General features: G+C 39.4%; 1 protein-coding gene across 1 annotated transcript in view; it reads left to right on the forward strand.

Annotated features, from left to right (window-relative positions):
* Nucleotides 1–17,303, forward strand: part of Mhcl (Myosin heavy chain-like) — a 938,273-nt gene that overhangs the window by 864,290 nt on the left and 56,680 nt on the right. Inside the window, exon 35 of the mRNA XM_090376088.1 lies at nucleotides 13,789–13,956. Within this exon, the coding sequence (XP_090232214.1) occupies nucleotides 13,789–13,956 (168 nt within the window). The remainder of the gene's footprint in view (nucleotides 1–13,788; nucleotides 13,957–17,303) is intronic.

Below are 17,303 nucleotides of genomic sequence, written 5' to 3' on the forward strand. Positions count from 1 at the left end.
CGACTTTATATCCCTAATCCGCTCAGGTGCTTCAAGTGCCAAAAATTTGGCCATGCTCAAACAGTGTGTAGAGGGGTTTCAGTGTGCCCCAACTGTGAATCCAAGGAACACACTCAGACAGACTGCCCAGCACAAACACCAGTATGTCCAAACTGCAACGGTAGCCATCCAGCTTACTCAAAAGTTTGTGAAACCTGGAAAACAGGAAAGAAGATACAGAAATACAAAATAGAAAACAAAGTGACTTATCAAGAAGCAAGGAAACAAGTTTTGCTCACAGTACCGAAACTTACATATGCAGCTGCAACACAAAAATACAAATCAGAAGGAACACAAACCGAAGTGTCCATACCACCAGTTACATCCATTTCTGGCTGGGCTTGGACTGTTCTAGCGAATCCGCAGGAGTCCCCTAAAGAACAAGTAAAAGACCAAGCAAATAATACCCCACTCACCGTACCACCAACTATTGCTCCATTACGTTCAGATACTGAAAGTCTGAGAAATCTTAAACAGCAAAATACTTTAACCGCAGATATGGAAACCGATAACACCGCCAACAATGATAAAACTGTCTTAGAAATACATGCTGAGGAAGACATGGATACTGCACGACCCACTTTCCCGAGAAAAGATAAAATAAAACTGGAACGCCATAAACAGATTGGTTCTAAAAAACAGTCAGAAATAATTTCTATCTCAAAAGCTAAATAATGGAACAGTTGATTCAGTGGAATTGTAGAGGCCTCCGGCAACATAGATGATATTCACGACTTGATAAATCAGTATCATCCAGTAGGCATCTGTCTACAAGAAACGAATCTCTCTCTCCACAAGTGACACTTTCAGTTAAAAACTATACCTTGTTCAGGCAAGACAGGATCTCTGCTCATGGATCACATGGTGGTGTAGCTATATTGATTGACAGTAAAATCCCATCCAGACGTATTCCTGTCCAAAGCACTTTAGAAGTAGTTGCAGTACGCTTCGCTCTTGGCACAACGCTTACTCTTGTATCTATATATATCTCACCAAATCAGAACTGCCCGATAACTGAACTAGATGATCTTATCTTACAACTACCTTCTCCTTTCTGCATATTGGGTGATTTTAATGCGCATCACCAGTTATGGGGATCTTTACATACAGACAACCGGGGACGCACGATAGAGGCTTTTCTTTTAAAGCATAATATCACACTGCTGAACACAGGCTCCGACACCTATGTCCATTTTCCAACAGGCTCAACTTCTGCTATAGATCTGTCATTATGCTCACCAATGTTATTTCCAGATTTCGATTGGAGAGTTTCAGAAAATCCATTAAACAGTGATCATTTTCCTATAATCTGTAAGCTCTGCACAAGAAGAAACTTACCAGTAAGTGGTCGAACTAAGTGAAAATTCTCAAAAGCTGATTGGAATAAATATGCATCAAGCGTTACACTAGATGATGATATTATCCATCATCACTCCATAGATGATGCCGTTAAACACATCACAGAACAAATGCTGGTGGCAGCTGCTACAGCCATTCCTAAAACTTCAATTAAAGGATTCAAACACAAAAATTACTGGTGGAATTCAGCGTGTGACACTGCTAAGGGGGAAAAGAACAAGGCATGGAATCAGTTCCGAAAAAATCCAACCACTGCCAATCTGATTATCTACAAGAAACTTAAAGCCCAGGCCCGATACATCCGGCGAAAAGCTAAAAAAGAGTCTTGGATTCGTTTTGCTTCATCAGTCACTAAAGACCCAAGTGCAGGACTGATCTGGCGGAAAATAAGATGCCTTACCGGAAAGTCTCCATCAATTCCCTCCTCTATCATCGTCTATAAAGGACAAGAGGTAACCCTTCCCGAGAATATTGCAAACATCCTCGCGGAATCTTTTGCTCACCATTCTGCATCAACCTCATATGATCCAACTTTTTTAAAAGCCAAATCAGTAGCTGAAAAATATAAAATAAATTTCAGAACAAAGTCAGCCCTCTCTTATAATGAACCGCTTACCATATATGAATTAGAAGAATCTCTAAAAAAATCTGTCAATAGTGCACCTGGTCCAGACGGCATATACTATTTAATGTTAAAAAATCTAAATGAGAAAACTCGTTACTCTCTCCTAAAACTTTTCAACCGAATATTTGTCGCAAATTACTTTCCCCTATCCTGGCGCCATTCTGTAGTTCTACCCATTCCAAAACCAGGAAAAGACCAATCAGACCCACATAATTATAGACCAATCTCACTTACTAGCTGCTTAGGTAAGACTCTGGAAAAAATGGTACATCGTCGCCTCACCTGGTATCTGGAAACTCAAACTACTGTGAACAACGATCAGTTTGGATTTCGTAAAAACAGATCTACCTTAGACCTTATGATAAAGGCTGAGGCAAATGTGCGAAATACATTCATAAAAAACAAACATTTGGTTATGGTGAGCTTAGATATAGAGAAAGCCTTTGAAACTACGTGGCGTCATGGCATCCTTCGTAACCTGCACGCCCTAGGATTAAAAGGACATTTACCAGCATTAATTCAGAGCTTTCTCGAATATCGAACTCTCCAGGTCTGTTATCGAGGTACACTCTCCAAAATGTACATACAGGAAGAAGAAGTCCCACAAGGGTCAGTCCTTAGTGCCACACTCTTCGCAGTTAGAATACACACTCGAACAACAACCATACCGAATTCAGTAGAAACTTATCTTTATGCCGATGACCTCACTATATCCAGTCACTCACAAAATATGTACTCTATTGAAAGGAAACTCCAACTATCAATAAATAAAATACAAACGTGGATGTCACAAAATGGTTACAGACTGTCACCAGAGAAAACTGTCGCTATACACTTCTGCAAGAAGTGTAAACTGCACCCTGATCCTGAATTGCGCCTGGGAAACCATGCTATTCCAGTTAATGATAATATTAGATTTTTAGGATTAATATTAGATAAGAAATTAAACTTCCTGAAACACATACAGCATGTACGAACTATTTGTTTGAAGAAAATGAATATTCTTAGAGTGCTTTCTGCGATGTCATGGGGAGCTGACCGACTCTCCCTTCTTCACCTGTATAAAACTCTAATCCGATCCAGACTAGACTATGGTGCACCCGTATATGACTCAGCTAGAAAATCAGCATTACAGTCCCTAAATACCATTCAACATAATGCACTTAGAATAGCTCTAGGTGCCTTCCGAATGTCGCCAGTCCAGAGTCTTTATATTGATGCACATGAACCTCCATTATCGTTTCGGAGACAGATGATGCTGCTGCTTACGTACGCTGCCAAACTTCGGAGTATACCCTCACATCCCATCTTGCCTTACATGTTTACTCCGTCTTTCCAAAATTTATACAGAAATAAACCAAATGAAAATAAACCTGCTGGAATCAGATTGAAAAATGTTGTACAGAATTGGAGTGTCCCACTAGACAATATCCACCCAGACACGGGAGAAATTGAGCCTCCATGGTCCAATTTAACACCTTTAATCGATGAATACTTTCAAAATTGGGGAAAACAGGCGTTGGACAATCAAAATATACAGCAGCTACATTCAACTCATGCATCAACAAACACTCACTGTCTTCAAATTTATACTGATGGATCAAAATCTGATACAGATGTAGGTGCTGCAGTAGTTCTTCCAACTTGTGCAATCTCCGAAAAACTTTTCCCAAGTTGTAGTATTTACACCGCTGAACTCCATGCAATAAAAATGGCTATCAAACACGTCAACAACAGGTCTAATGAAGAAATTATAATCTATACCAATTCCTTGAGTGCAGTAACGTCTTTACAGCATAAATGTCCGAACTCTCATCCTATTCTGAAAGAAATCAGAGCTCAGCTAATTAATCTCGCAAAACATAACACAGAGGTAAGGTTCTGCTGGATTCCTGGGCATGCTGGAATCCAGCAAAAAATCCAGTCAACCCCGTATCTTCACTTGCCTCGATTCCTTATATGGACTGTAAACTTATCATAAAACAGTTATGTATTGACCAATGGACATCAGTATGGCAGCAACAGACCCACAATAAACTTTTCCAAATCAAGAAAAAGCCACAATACTGGAAAGCTAGTTCACGATTAAACAGACGAGAAGAGGTTGTCCTTGCAAGGACACGCATTGGGCATACCTATCTCACCCACCTCCATTTGTTGACAGGGGATGAACCTCCTCACTGTCGCCATTGTTCCGCCCTACTTACAGTGAAACACATTCTCCTCGTGTCCTTACAATCATGCTGCCCGATTAACAAATTTTAAATCGGTTTTAACCCAAAACAATTCATTAGAGATGAACCATATTCTCAGTGATGACGCAAATCTATCCGATTTATTTAGTTTTTTAAAACAAATTCATTTATTTGAACTTGTGTGACATATGACTGGAAAAAAAAAAAATCATTTGCACAATTACTGTGACAGGCACAATTTGGCCTTCGTTGCCCTTGTGCCAATCAACTTCCATTTAAACCAACCAACCAACAAGGGTTATGTCTGGTCTGTTGTGTGGGATGGTCTTATCTGTTATTATGGCACGGTCCCAGTAGAGCTTGTGGGTTCAGGTCTCTAGTACTGCCTGCGGTTCGTACTTGTAGTATGGTACACTTTCTTTGGTTAACTGGTATTTCCTCGCTAGCTTCTGATGTATTATCCATGCTATCTGATCATGTCTATCAGTGTACTTAGTCGGGGTGATCACCTTGTACCCCACACTGATGTGTTGGATCATTTCTGAGGCCAGGTGGCATCGTCGACATGTGTCATCTGACATTCCGGGCTCCTTTGCGATGTATTTTCTATAGTTTCTGGTGTTGATTACCTGGTCTTGGATGGCCAGCATGAATCTTTCAGTCTCCGGGGAAGAACGTCCCGCTTGTGAGCCATGCATTGGAAGCAGTGTTATCAATGTGATCTTGATGGAGGTTATTGTAGTGTCTGCCATGGAGTGTCTTCTTTGCCCATCTTTCTAACTTCATTTCTTGTACCGTCTGGGCAGGAGGGGGTTCCTCACTTAGGTGGAGTGGTGCTGTGTTGTTCTCGAAGTAATCCTTCAGATTAACTATCGCTGTTTTCTGTTGTTCTATCAGGTCTATCAGGCCCCTTCCTCCCTCTTTCCGAGGTATTGCTATTCTCTCCACTGCTGACTTCGGGTGGTGTTGGCGACTCTTGGTCATCATTGTCCTTGTCTTTCGCATGATATCTTCTAGCTCAGTGTTAGTCCAATCTATGACCCCGAATGTGTATGTTGGTACTGGAGCTGCATAGGTGTTTATGGCTTTAACTGTGTTCCCTCCGTTCAATTTTGCTTTCAGCAGGCTTCTGAGTCTCTGATGATATTTTTCAGTCAGGCACTTCTTGATTTCCTTGTGCTCTAACTGCTGAGCCTGCATCATCCCTAAGTATTTGTAGGTCTGTCCTTCTGTCATAGCTTCGATCTCTTTACCAGTCAGCAGCTGGTAGTTTCAGCCAACTAATTTTCCCCTGGTGCAGTGTGTGGGTCTTGCATTTGTCTAGACCAAATTCCATCTTGATGTCCTTGCTGAATTCTTCAGTGATCTGGAGTAGTTGCTGGAGTTGCTTCTCCGTTGCCGCGTAGAGCTTGATGTCATCCATGTACATCAGGTGGGTGAGGGTGTAGAGGTTTTCTTCCTTCTTTGAGGTTATATCCATACTTGCTGCCATTAAGCATGGTGGATAGTGGGTTGAGTGCTAGACAGAACCACAGTGGGCTCAGAGCACCTCCCTGAAAGATTCCTCTTCTGATGGGGATTAGCCTGGTTGTGATGTTCTCGACCTTAATGGTGGTACTCCATTTCGCCATTGTTGCTCCTAGAAAGTTTGTCACTATCAAATTGACTTTGTAGATCTTCAGGGTCTCTATTAGCCAGCTATGAGGTACAAAGTCGAAGGTCTTGTGGTAATCGATGTAGGCCGTGTATAGGTTGCGGTGCTTCTTGTAGGCTTTCTCCATAACTACGGCATCTATGGTTAATTGCTCCTTGCATCCTTTACTCCTCTGCTTGCATCCTTTCTGCTGTTTGGCCATTCTGACTCTCTTAGTGGTCTGATATCTTCTTGGTTATGCAGCTGGTCAAGATCTTGTACATTGTTGGGAGGCAGGTGATTGACCTGTATTTATTATTATTAGCCATATGATGCAAGGAAGCCTGAGGCTTTTGCTGCACTGACCAAAAAAAAATTTCCAAGTTACCCTGAGAGAGAGAGAGAGAGAGAGAAGTAGAAAGGAATCACCAAGAAATAGAATGATGATATCCAGCTCAGGACCCTGGGTGTGCCAAGCCCATACTCACCAGATGTGAGCCCCTAGGGTTATATTAGGAGTTGGAAAAGAAGCCTTCCTATAAAGAGACCGAGGTAATCCCTGTATTATTTATTAATGGTTACAAAGAATATAGGAGATACTGAGCATATAATAGCTCTTATTACACTAAATAAAAAGTTCATATGCAATTTGGTTAGCTGTTACGTTCACGTGTTGCTTCGGGGTCACTGGGGGGGGGGGTTCATTTTTGAGTTTTGCCATAAGTCTCTATGCAGCGTGACTATCTTTTGACATGTCCAGGTTCTTTAGAAGATGAATTTGTTGGTTACTTTTCTTGCTAGTCGTGGCCATCACTAGTTGATCTCCAGCCTCAATATCAAATGGGTTGGCCTTAAACGGTTGTGTATATTTCCAGAGCAGATCGGTGGCTTCATCTGAGAGTCCACAAACATACTGTCCTACACTCTCTTGGTATGCTTTCTCTGTAAATCCTTTTGAGAGCTTCAAGTTGTATTTATCTGGAGTTGGGTCAATTATAGTAATTGCATTAACCAACAGAGTGGCACATTTTTCCCAATTTACTTTCTTAAAATTGAATTGGTGTCTGAAAGGGACCATCTTTTGACAAATCAAAGCAAAAATCTGGCATATTATGGGCCTGTGCTGTGTGTAAGTGTGTGTGTGTGTGGGAGGGAGGGATTGGGCCACAGACAGTTTTTGCGCATTGTTGTACCCTCGTCTCCATCTCTCACTGTTGAAGGATGCTGGTAGTTTTGCATTGTGGATAAGGGTTAAATTATTTGTATCTGCCCAAGTTTCAAATGCTCACCCATTACATCAGTCTCAGAATAGCCCTGGCCAATGCTATGGCAATTGAAGTCTTCTATGACAAAATGTATTTTTCCATCTCACTGGATGAGTCTCTCTGGAGGCTCAAAGGTGGCATTTGGAGGTTTGTAAATCAAGGTAACAAAGCATTTGTTCCGTTCAATCATCAGTACAGTAATACCCTGAAGTTACGCGATAGGTGGGTCCAACGAAAATCGCGTAAGTCGAATTCGCGTAAGTCGGGGTACAACTTTGCATATAAATACATATAAATTTTGCTTAATTGGGACCAAGGACTAACAAAAACACTAGTTTAGAAGAAAAATATTAATAAAATTGCAGTTCTTTATACATATCAATACAAAATATGTATTAAAAAAACAAATGACTTCCGTTAAAAAGTTATTTCGATGTCGATGGCTTCATAAAATCTAACAAATTCGTCTGACGACACAGCGCGTTCCTTTTTTTCACGCAGAATTTCTTCGTAGCAAGCTAATAATTTTTTTATTCCTTGCTTTGTAGCTATAACGCGTTCTTCGTTGGAGTCTGTTTTCCAAAATTTTTAAGCCCTTTACAATTGAGCCCTTCTCAATTTTCAACCTGTCAAGTTTGCAATTGTCATGTGCTTTTCGCCGTTGCTTCGTTTAGGCCTGTAGCACGTGTAATATCACATGGTCTTTCATTTCGCTCAAAGCGTTTCACAATTTTATATTTTTTCTCTATCGACAGAGGCGGACTGGCCATAAGCCTTACCGGGGAAACCCCGGTGGGCCAGTGTGATTTTGGCCATAAACCATAGTATGAGGCCACTATAAATTTTCCCGGGTAAGAATTTTTGATCCAGTCCGCCTCTGTTTATCGATAATTGCTTTTCTTTTTCTCTCTGAATCTGCACTGTCTTCACCAGGACGCTTCCTTTTCACACCTTTTAATTAAGTATTTTACTCATTTTTTAGGGAATAAAGCACAATTACAAAACGAGGAGCACGCTTGATATGCATAAACAAAGCTGCGCGCATGTAGCAACTGAATAAACAACATAAAGGCAGAGATACACTATTAACACCTCACATTTCTAGGGGTTACTACCATAAAACAATAAAAATCCAGTTGCGTTTCTGCTAGTGAAATCTGTTATAAACTCGGGAGTCTGCTGACGAGGCTACTAGTGACGGTCGTGTTCAAAGCCGCTAAGTGGATTTTTCATATTTATTGATTTGAAATTATTGTTTTTCTAAAACTTTTGATTTAAATTTAGTAGTATAACATTATTTTGTGTTTTTTTGATTAATTTGGTGTATTTATTCTTTACTCGGCCTTGTAAAAATATCGGTAAGGGTTTCCACGTGTTCGTAACTACCGTTACCGTTAGTAACTTTCCCGCCATTGTGATACCGTACTAGATATACCGTAGGTTATATACCGTACTAGATAGCGTTAGTTGAACTTCGTTAGCAGTTAAATTGTACGTTTAAATAAATACATATAACGACTTAGATTACAAACGTAATATAATTAATAACATAACATAATAAATTAATAGAATCATGACTCAGACCAGAGCAGCAAAGCAAAAGGCTCAAGCTAATGGAAGTGCTGTGGCTCAGAGCAGAACTGAGGGGGGCAGTTGTCCTCTGACTCACAGCCTTATAAAAAGCACTGTTTGCTTGATGTTTGCAGAGCAATCGGGTACGGGACATGATACTGCCAAGGGGGATGTCTTTGTGTGTGCGCGATGCAAGGAGTGTATCGATATCAGGCAACAACTCGGCGTTCTTGTGGGCCTATATGAGAGCTTGAAGGACAGGGTGGATGCCCTCGAAGAAACTAAATTGAGGGGCCCATCAAGCTCTCAGCTGCCCACATCAACGCCAGAGCTTGCACTTGGGCATCGCGTGACACAGAGACAACCCCTAAGGCAGAATGCGCTGGTCCCGAAGGAACTAGTAGTTGTTGGTGACTCTATTGTCAGGGAAACGGGGAACATGCTTTGTAAAAAAGATAGGTGGAACAGGACCAGGGTATGTCTGCCAGGGGCAAAGGTTGATGACGTTGTAGAGCGAATATCATCTTTTAAGGGCACAAAAGGTGATATAGTTGTACACGTTGGCACTAATAATATTAAGAGTAGGAGACCGGCAGAATTACTTAACAAGTACAGGTCACTGTTGAACAAAAGCCGAGAATTAGGGTTGAATTTGAAAGTGTCTGCAATTCTGCCCAGACACGATAGGAGGGAGTATATGATGAGAGCCTTGTCGATCAATTCGGCCCTGGAAAGATTGTGCAAGGCTCAAGGGGTAGAATTTTTTTCAGCCTGGACTGTACTTGTTAACAGGAGAGATTGCTTCTACAGGGATGGGATACACTTAAATAGAAAGGGTGCAAGAATATTTGCTGATGCTATCGAGGCAGTGTTAGGTGGGTCGGAAAACTGCTAGCTTGGGGGGAGACAAAGACCAATAGATTGACAGTAGCCACTGGCAGAGGTGAAAGAGATTCTTGCACTGCTTCTATTAGAATGAGCAGAAGCCTGAAAAACAAGATGCATGGTATTTCAGAGACTGCTGGGAGCCATTGCGGTACAAGTAAACACATGGGTTGTGTTAGGGTAGCTAAGAATAGAAACAGGTGCAGGTATACTTGCGTGTACACCAATGCTAGGAGTTTAGTAAATAAATTTGATGAATTTGAGGTATTGCTCAAAACATCGAAGGCAGATATTGTTGGGATATCAGAGACGTGGTGTCACACAGATATAAGGGATGCAGAACTGCAATTTGAGGAGTACAACGTCTACAGAAAGGATAGACAGGATAGGAAAGGAGGAGGGGTTATGTTATTAGTTAAGAAACACATAAAAACCAAGGAAGTGAAGCCAGTCGACATCGCTGGACAGTGCAGTGTGGAGTCAGTTTGGTGTGACATAAACATTGGGAGATCAAAATTGAGAGTAGGAGTGTGCTATAGGCCTAATGACTCTGATGAGTATAATAAGGAACTGTACAGGGAAATAGAGTGGGCCAGTAAATCAGAGTATCTTATAATGGGAGATTTTAATTTCCCAGATATTGACTGGAATTTGGGGGCTGGTTACTCACACACTAGCAGGACTTTTGTGGATTTATTGGATGATTGTTTTCTACATCAGCATGTTCGGGAGGCAACTAGAGGGAGTAATACTCTTGATTTGATTATCAGCAGTGATTCTTCATGCATTAAGAATCTGCAGATAAATGAACCACTAGGTGGCAGTGATCACAGTGTGCTGAAGTGGGATTTACTCAAAGAAGTAACTACCATTAGGGGTAAAGGGAAGGGTTATTGCTTCCGTAAAGGCGACTACGATGGACTGAGACAGTATTTAAATTCTATACAGTGGGACCAACTGATGATGTTACCAACAGCAAATTCAAAATGGGAAGCATTCAAAGAACTTATCTTGGAAGCTACTAGGCTTTACATACCAACTAAGAAATATTGTTCAAGGTTTAGGCCAAAATGGATGTCAGATGAACTAATGAGGCATATGGCAGAGAAGAAAAATGCATGGGATACATACAAATTAACACATGACACAGAAGCCTATGATAGATACAAGTTGATATGCAACCAAGTTACAAAGGAGGTTAGGCAGGCGAAGGCAGATTACGAGAAATCCTTGGCAAGGGATGCAAAGAAAAACAGCAAAGAGTTCTTTACTTATGTAAACTCTAGAAGGAAGGGGGTGAATCAGATTGGTCCACTTGATATTGATGGGTCAAGTGTTGATGATCCTGCTCAGGTAGCTAACAAACTAAATGAATATTTTGCATCGACATTCACACATGAGGAGTTATTCAGCGAGGGGAATGCCAGAGGTGTATTCAACTCTAGCAGTAAGCTACAGAATCTTGAAATAACTGGGAGTAAAGTGGAGGAGAAACTGTTGAAGATAAACACAAGAAAGGCACCCGGGGTGGATGGGATCTATCCAGTTATATTAAAGGAGGCAGCAAAGGAAGTAAGCAAACCCTTAGCCATAATTATGAGAGCTTCCTTGGACTCAGGGGAGGTACCCATAGACTGGAAATGTGCAAATGTGACCCCAATTCACAAAGGAGGATCAAAGGCTGACACAAGTAATTATAGACCTGTGAGCTTAACTTCTGTTCCAGGAAAATTAATGGAGGCACTGGTTAAAGAAGCACTGCAGGATCATTTAGACAAGACTTCAGTTATAGCTCAGACACAGCATGGTTTTGTTAAGGGGAAGTCTTGCCTGACCAACTTGATTGGATACTATGATGCAGTCACAAAAGAACTGGATGCAGGGAATAACTTTGATATTATATACTTGGATCTTAGAAAGGCTTTTGATACTGTTGCACATGGAAGACTGCTACACAAATTGGAGCAGTGTGACATTGGAGGCAAATTGCTGCTATGGATAAAGGGGTGGTTGAGGGGGAGAAGACAGAGAGTGGTAATCAATGGACACTGCTCATCGTGGACTGATGTTATTAGTGGAGTCCCTCTGGGCTCAGTGTTGGGTCCATTATTGTTTTCTGTATTTATAAATGATATTGATGATGGTATATCGGGCTTAATGTCCAAGTTTGCAGACGATACAAAGGTTGGCAGGGTTGTCAAGGACACTACTGACACTATGCTGCTGCAACAGGATCTGGAAAGGTTGAGCAGATGGGCTGAGAGGTGGCAAATGAAGTTTAACATTGATAAATGTAAAGTACTACACATGGGAAACAGCAACCCCAGAGCAACGTATCAACTCTGTGGTACTACACTGACAGTGGTAGAGAATGAAAGGGACTTGGGGGTGGTTGTGCAGGCAGATATGAAGTTCTCTGTGCAGTGCAGAAGGGCTGCAAGAGTAGCTCATGGAGTATTGTCAATGATATACAGGAATTTTTCCAGCAGGGATAAGGAGGTGATTATTCCATTGTATAAGGCGATGGTCAGGCCACACCTAGAGTACTGTATACAGGTCTGGAGGCCTCATTTCAAGAAGGATGTAGAGCTGCTGGAACGAGTACAGAGAAGGGCAACAAGATTAGTGAATGGAACAAAGGGGTGCTCTTACGAAGAAAGGCTTAAGTTTTGCAAATTACAGTGTCTGGAGACTAGGCACCAGCGAGGTGATCTGATAGAGGTGTATAAAGCCTTGAATGGTTTAAGCATGCTCAATGCTGATGGGATTCTTCCTCTAGCTCAGAAAAATCACCTGAGAGGGCATAAATTCAAATTGAGGAAAGACAGATGTAGGATAGACGTGCGGAAATTTGCCTTTAGCCAGCGGGTGGTTGGTTGGTGGAACAGACTTCCATCCCTTGTGGTGGAGGTTTATAGCCTAAATAAGTTTAAGGCTCAGCTGGACAGGTATTTTGAACGAACAGAGGGGTGAAGTGGAAGTGGGTTTTTTTTTTTTTTTTTTTGGCTGATGCTGCATAAGCTTGCTTTCTTGCATCAAATGCCTCTACTAATGCTAATGCTAACTGGTAGTAAACTCAATCTAATTGCATTTGCGATTATACCGATAGCTGGAATTGTGTTGGTTTTTACGTTATTATGGTGAAATGTGTTTCCCCTTCACTAATATAAAAAACATAAAAGCAGCAAAGTTGAATTTTGTTCATCTTTCGCTCTCAATTTCCGCCGTCGCACCGTATATCGATAACATATGAAAAACGACCTTGAAGATAGTGGGCAGCAGCGTTGTCAAACGAAAAAATCAAGAACCGCGTAACTCCGAGTTCGCGTAAGTCGGGGTATTACTGTACTTCAAAATTATTGTCTGCAGAGCTTACAGTTAAGACAATCAATATTCCTTGCCTCATGAAGATTGCACTGCCATATTTTTCATGTGGTTTCTCACAGATCATTTACACGCCTTTCACATAAGGGCATCGATGATTTGGACCATGGTCAGTTTCTTGGATGCAGAGCATGTCACACTTAGAATCAGCACATAGTTTATGGAGTTCTTCCTTACCTAAAGAGAGAATTTCAATATTAATGGATACTATTTTAATAATAGGTCCTGAGTGGGTCTGCAGTTTCTCATTATTTGAGTTCTGCATGTTAGAAAAATTGTACACTCTGATTACCTGGTTGTGTGATCCATTGTAAAAGAATTAGTCGTTAGGCCGTCCAGGAGCACCACAAGGAAGTTTCTTTCACACTCGCATTCCAATCAATTAGGGGCAAATTGAAGTCACCCATAATAAGAAATTCACACTTACTTGCCCATTCCATCTGAATGTAGAGACTCATTTCATACTCTACACAGTCTTCTTGTCTTTGTATTACTCCCATTAAATATTAAATTTTAAGTAAATTAAAATGATAATTTCTTCTACTTAATATTTTATTTCCATTTTGGAACACCATATTTATGAAAAGATAAATTTTGGATACCAAGGCATTCAAAACAGGGATCGTCAAATAAAAACAATACCAAGAAGTGAGTTGATGAATTGTTTTGAAATGTTAATAGAAATGTATATAACATTAGGAATTTACATTAAATGAAATACTAATAACTAGGGTTTATTACATTGTTTTTTCCACATTTTTCCTCAAATTTAATTATATTTTGTTTAATATTCACTTTTAATGGCATCTTTGAACTTTATTTTCTGTACAGTGGCTCTGACAGTGACAGCAGCTTTGATGTGTCGTCGGTGCTAAATAGACAACGTGCAATGCCATTACGACGAAATGATAGTTTATCTAGCGAAAATAGTCTTGAATTTGGAGCACATCACTCTAGAGCATCTTCTTTTAGCCAAGACATCTCAGTATTGAGCAGTAGGTATGACTTGGTGTAGGCATGTGGGCTCCTGTCCAGGCATGTCTCTCCCTTTCACTAACTTCGCATTAATTATGTATAGTAATAGAAATAAAAAAGTATGACTTCCACAGGCAATTAATATACAAAGAAATAGAAATATGCAGCCTAATATTTTTCCTAATGATAAATAAGACAACTTCGCTTGAAATTTTTCATTGCATCCATCACAATATACATCTGTATTTTAAATGTGTACTATTTCAGCAAATGTAGTGTCAAATATAGTTAATAACATACAAGGACTAGCAGTTTATTTGCTTTTAAGACATTTTTCTAAAGTTTGCAATTAGATTAGTTACTTTATTTTCATAAATGGTCTTATATACAGAGTGTCTCAGAAATATGTGCACACATTTTAGGAAATAGATAAAATTAATTACAAACCTCAAAATATTATCGTTATATATATATACAAAAGCAATAGTTTTGTGGTATATAGTGTAATTATACAGATGCTCAAATTGCCTATCATTTGCTTCTAGGCACACTCTTTGTTATCCAATGAATATTAATATAATATTAGTATTCATTGTTAAAACAATGAATACTAATATTATATTAGTATTCATTGTTTTAACCCAAAAGATTGTTCGTTTTATTGTTGAGTCTACTTATTATGCATATATGATTATGTGGCATGTTGATTAAGTTCCAGTAGCCTGACTCTTGCATATTTAGAATACTCACTGGCTGCTGGAGATTTGTAAAAATTTGCCACATCTGGTAGAAAGGGAGGGGAGAGAGTTTTGTGTTGAAGAAATGCATGTAATAATTATCACATTTAACCTTTGGCTAGGTGCACAGGGTGTACAGCCATCAACCAACATGGAAAACTGAATTTAAAAAAAAAGAAGAAAAAGGTGAATATTTTAGCATTGCCCAAGTATAGTAAAAGCTCCCCATTTGTCGGCGCTTCCGTAGCCAGGTGGAAAGGAGCAGCAGTGCGTAGCACACGCTTCTTGATTAGACCGGGATTCGAGCCCGTCACCACCAAATACGGCGGATGCGGAAAGGTCAAGGAATGACCACCGCATTTCCCGGAGCAATATGGCCTTAGTTGCTAATGCTCCTAAAAACCAAATAACAAACAAACTCCCCATTTGCATCATCATTTATTCTTTCAGTGGAGAAGTATAGCCATAAATTCCTTTAAGTATCTGATTTATAGTAAATATTTAGACTATTAATAAAATAATAGTGTCAGATAAAAACGAATGGTGGATGAACTAAAATGGCACAAAGAATCATTTTAGTTCATAGTAAATCACCTAAGTAGGTGAAATGGCATTGTTTTTGTTACTTCTCATACTGTGAATGCCTTCACAACAAGCAGCCTGATATTGCACTACCTCAAATAAGCAACACTTCCCCAGTAGAGAAGACTAATGTTACTTATTCTTGGTTTTGTGGCATATAGTGTAATTATACCACCACCCAGACAGCATCCGTTTCAAAGCTTGTTAGCCTCTCATCGGCAAACAGGTAGGCACACCTGTGATACAATAAGTAACAACCCAGTTATGAAGTTAAACTTCACAATATGAGAGATGCTAGACGGTGTGTAATAGTGAAGTACTAAAAAGGGTTTAGAGCTGAAAGTCTCAGGCTACAGGAAATTTACTAGATGAACAAATTAGTGCAAGCATCATTTTCGTTCATAGAAAATCACCAAAATAGGTGAAATGGCATCGTTTTTGTTACATCTCACATTGTGAATGCCTTCACAATGAGTTGCCTGATATTGCACTACCTTGAATAAGCAATGCTTCGCCAGTAATAAAACACTACTGTTACTTATTCTCAGTGGATACCACCACACAGACAGTATCCATTTCGATATAAGAACTTGGCAGGACTTAAACCTTTGAGCTGAATTAAATTTACTATTTTCTACAGTATTTATATTTTATATTTATTTTATGGATTTGCTGTAGTGTTTAAAGAAAAATAAAATTCAAAAATTTTTAAGGAATTTGTTTTGAAAATCACAGTGATTATCTTCAAATGTGTACAATTTGGCTTACTAATTACAGTAATGATTGTAATTGGCAGTTCTGTAATTTTCATGCAGTCTACTTTTCTCTTCAGCTACATTCGGCCATGTGATTAACAGGTAAGACTGGTGTGTGTTGACCCATATTTTGGGTATATGTCATAAAGGTTAAAATAAGTTATAATGCTTCTGTAAAAGAGTGTAATGCAGAATTTTATATCAGATCACCATAAGAAATAACTTATTTTGTATATATCATAAAAGCAGCCAATAATAGAAAGTCTGTTAAAAGTTTGAGAAATGTTTTTGATTTTGCTTCTGATTGGAATCTTGGGTAGAAAGTGAGGAAGAGAAAGGGAACGAGCTAACAAAACCAGGAATCAAAACTACCCAGAAGTTATGTGAAAAATAAAAATAATAAAAAATAAAAAGAAGTGCTTAATGCTGAAAACCCCATGATTTTGTCTTCTTCAAGGGTCAGCCATCAAAAGCACAGGAAAGACACCAAGAAGTAAGGCTTCTGTTTCTGACATGAAATATACATAGCACGTGGTGGAAACAGTGAAGCCATGTTGATTTTTGAATTAAGTTGGAGCGGACGTAAGGCCAAAAAGTAGGCAAGAGAAAAAAGCATACATATATTTCAATACATATGCTTTTTTCATGGCTGACACTATATGTATATTTGAATACATATAGGGTCAGCCATAAAATATACATATGCTTTTTTCTCTTGCCTACCACTTTTTGGCCTTAGGTCTGCTCCGACTTAATTCAAAAATGAATATAGCTTCACCGTTTTCACCACATGCTACATATATTTCATGTCAGAAACAGAGGCTTTACTTAGTGACAAATGGGCCTGGAGTACTGGGGTCCATAGTTTAACAGATATTTATTTAAAGTATACCCAGTAAAATAAAATAAAATAAAATATTTCCAGAAGCTTTCGGAACTTCCGAAAGCTTCTGGAAATATTTTATTTTATTTTATTTTACTGGGTATACTTTAAATAAATATCTGTTAGAGGCTTTACTTCTTGGTGTCTTTCCTATGATTTTGACGTTTGACCCTTGAAGAAGACGAAATCATGGGATCTTCAGCATTAAGTACTTCTTTTTATTTTTCACGTACCTTACAGGTTTTCTGTAGTTTCGAATCCCGGTTCTGTTAGCTTTTTCTTCCTCAATTTCTACAAACTTATATTCCATTGTGGTTGTTGGGTTCATTCTGCATTAAATTCCAGTGCCCCTGGTCCACAAACCATTGAAATAAATTCATTGTAACTATGCTCTTCAACCTCTTATTAATACAT

Source organism: Mastigoproctus giganteus, chromosome 1 (genome assembly GCF_048544385.1).
Source record: "Mastigoproctus giganteus isolate SK-2022 chromosome 1, ASM4854438v1, whole genome shotgun sequence".
Classification (NCBI taxonomy): domain Eukaryota; kingdom Metazoa; phylum Arthropoda; class Arachnida; order Uropygi; family Thelyphonidae; genus Mastigoproctus; species Mastigoproctus giganteus.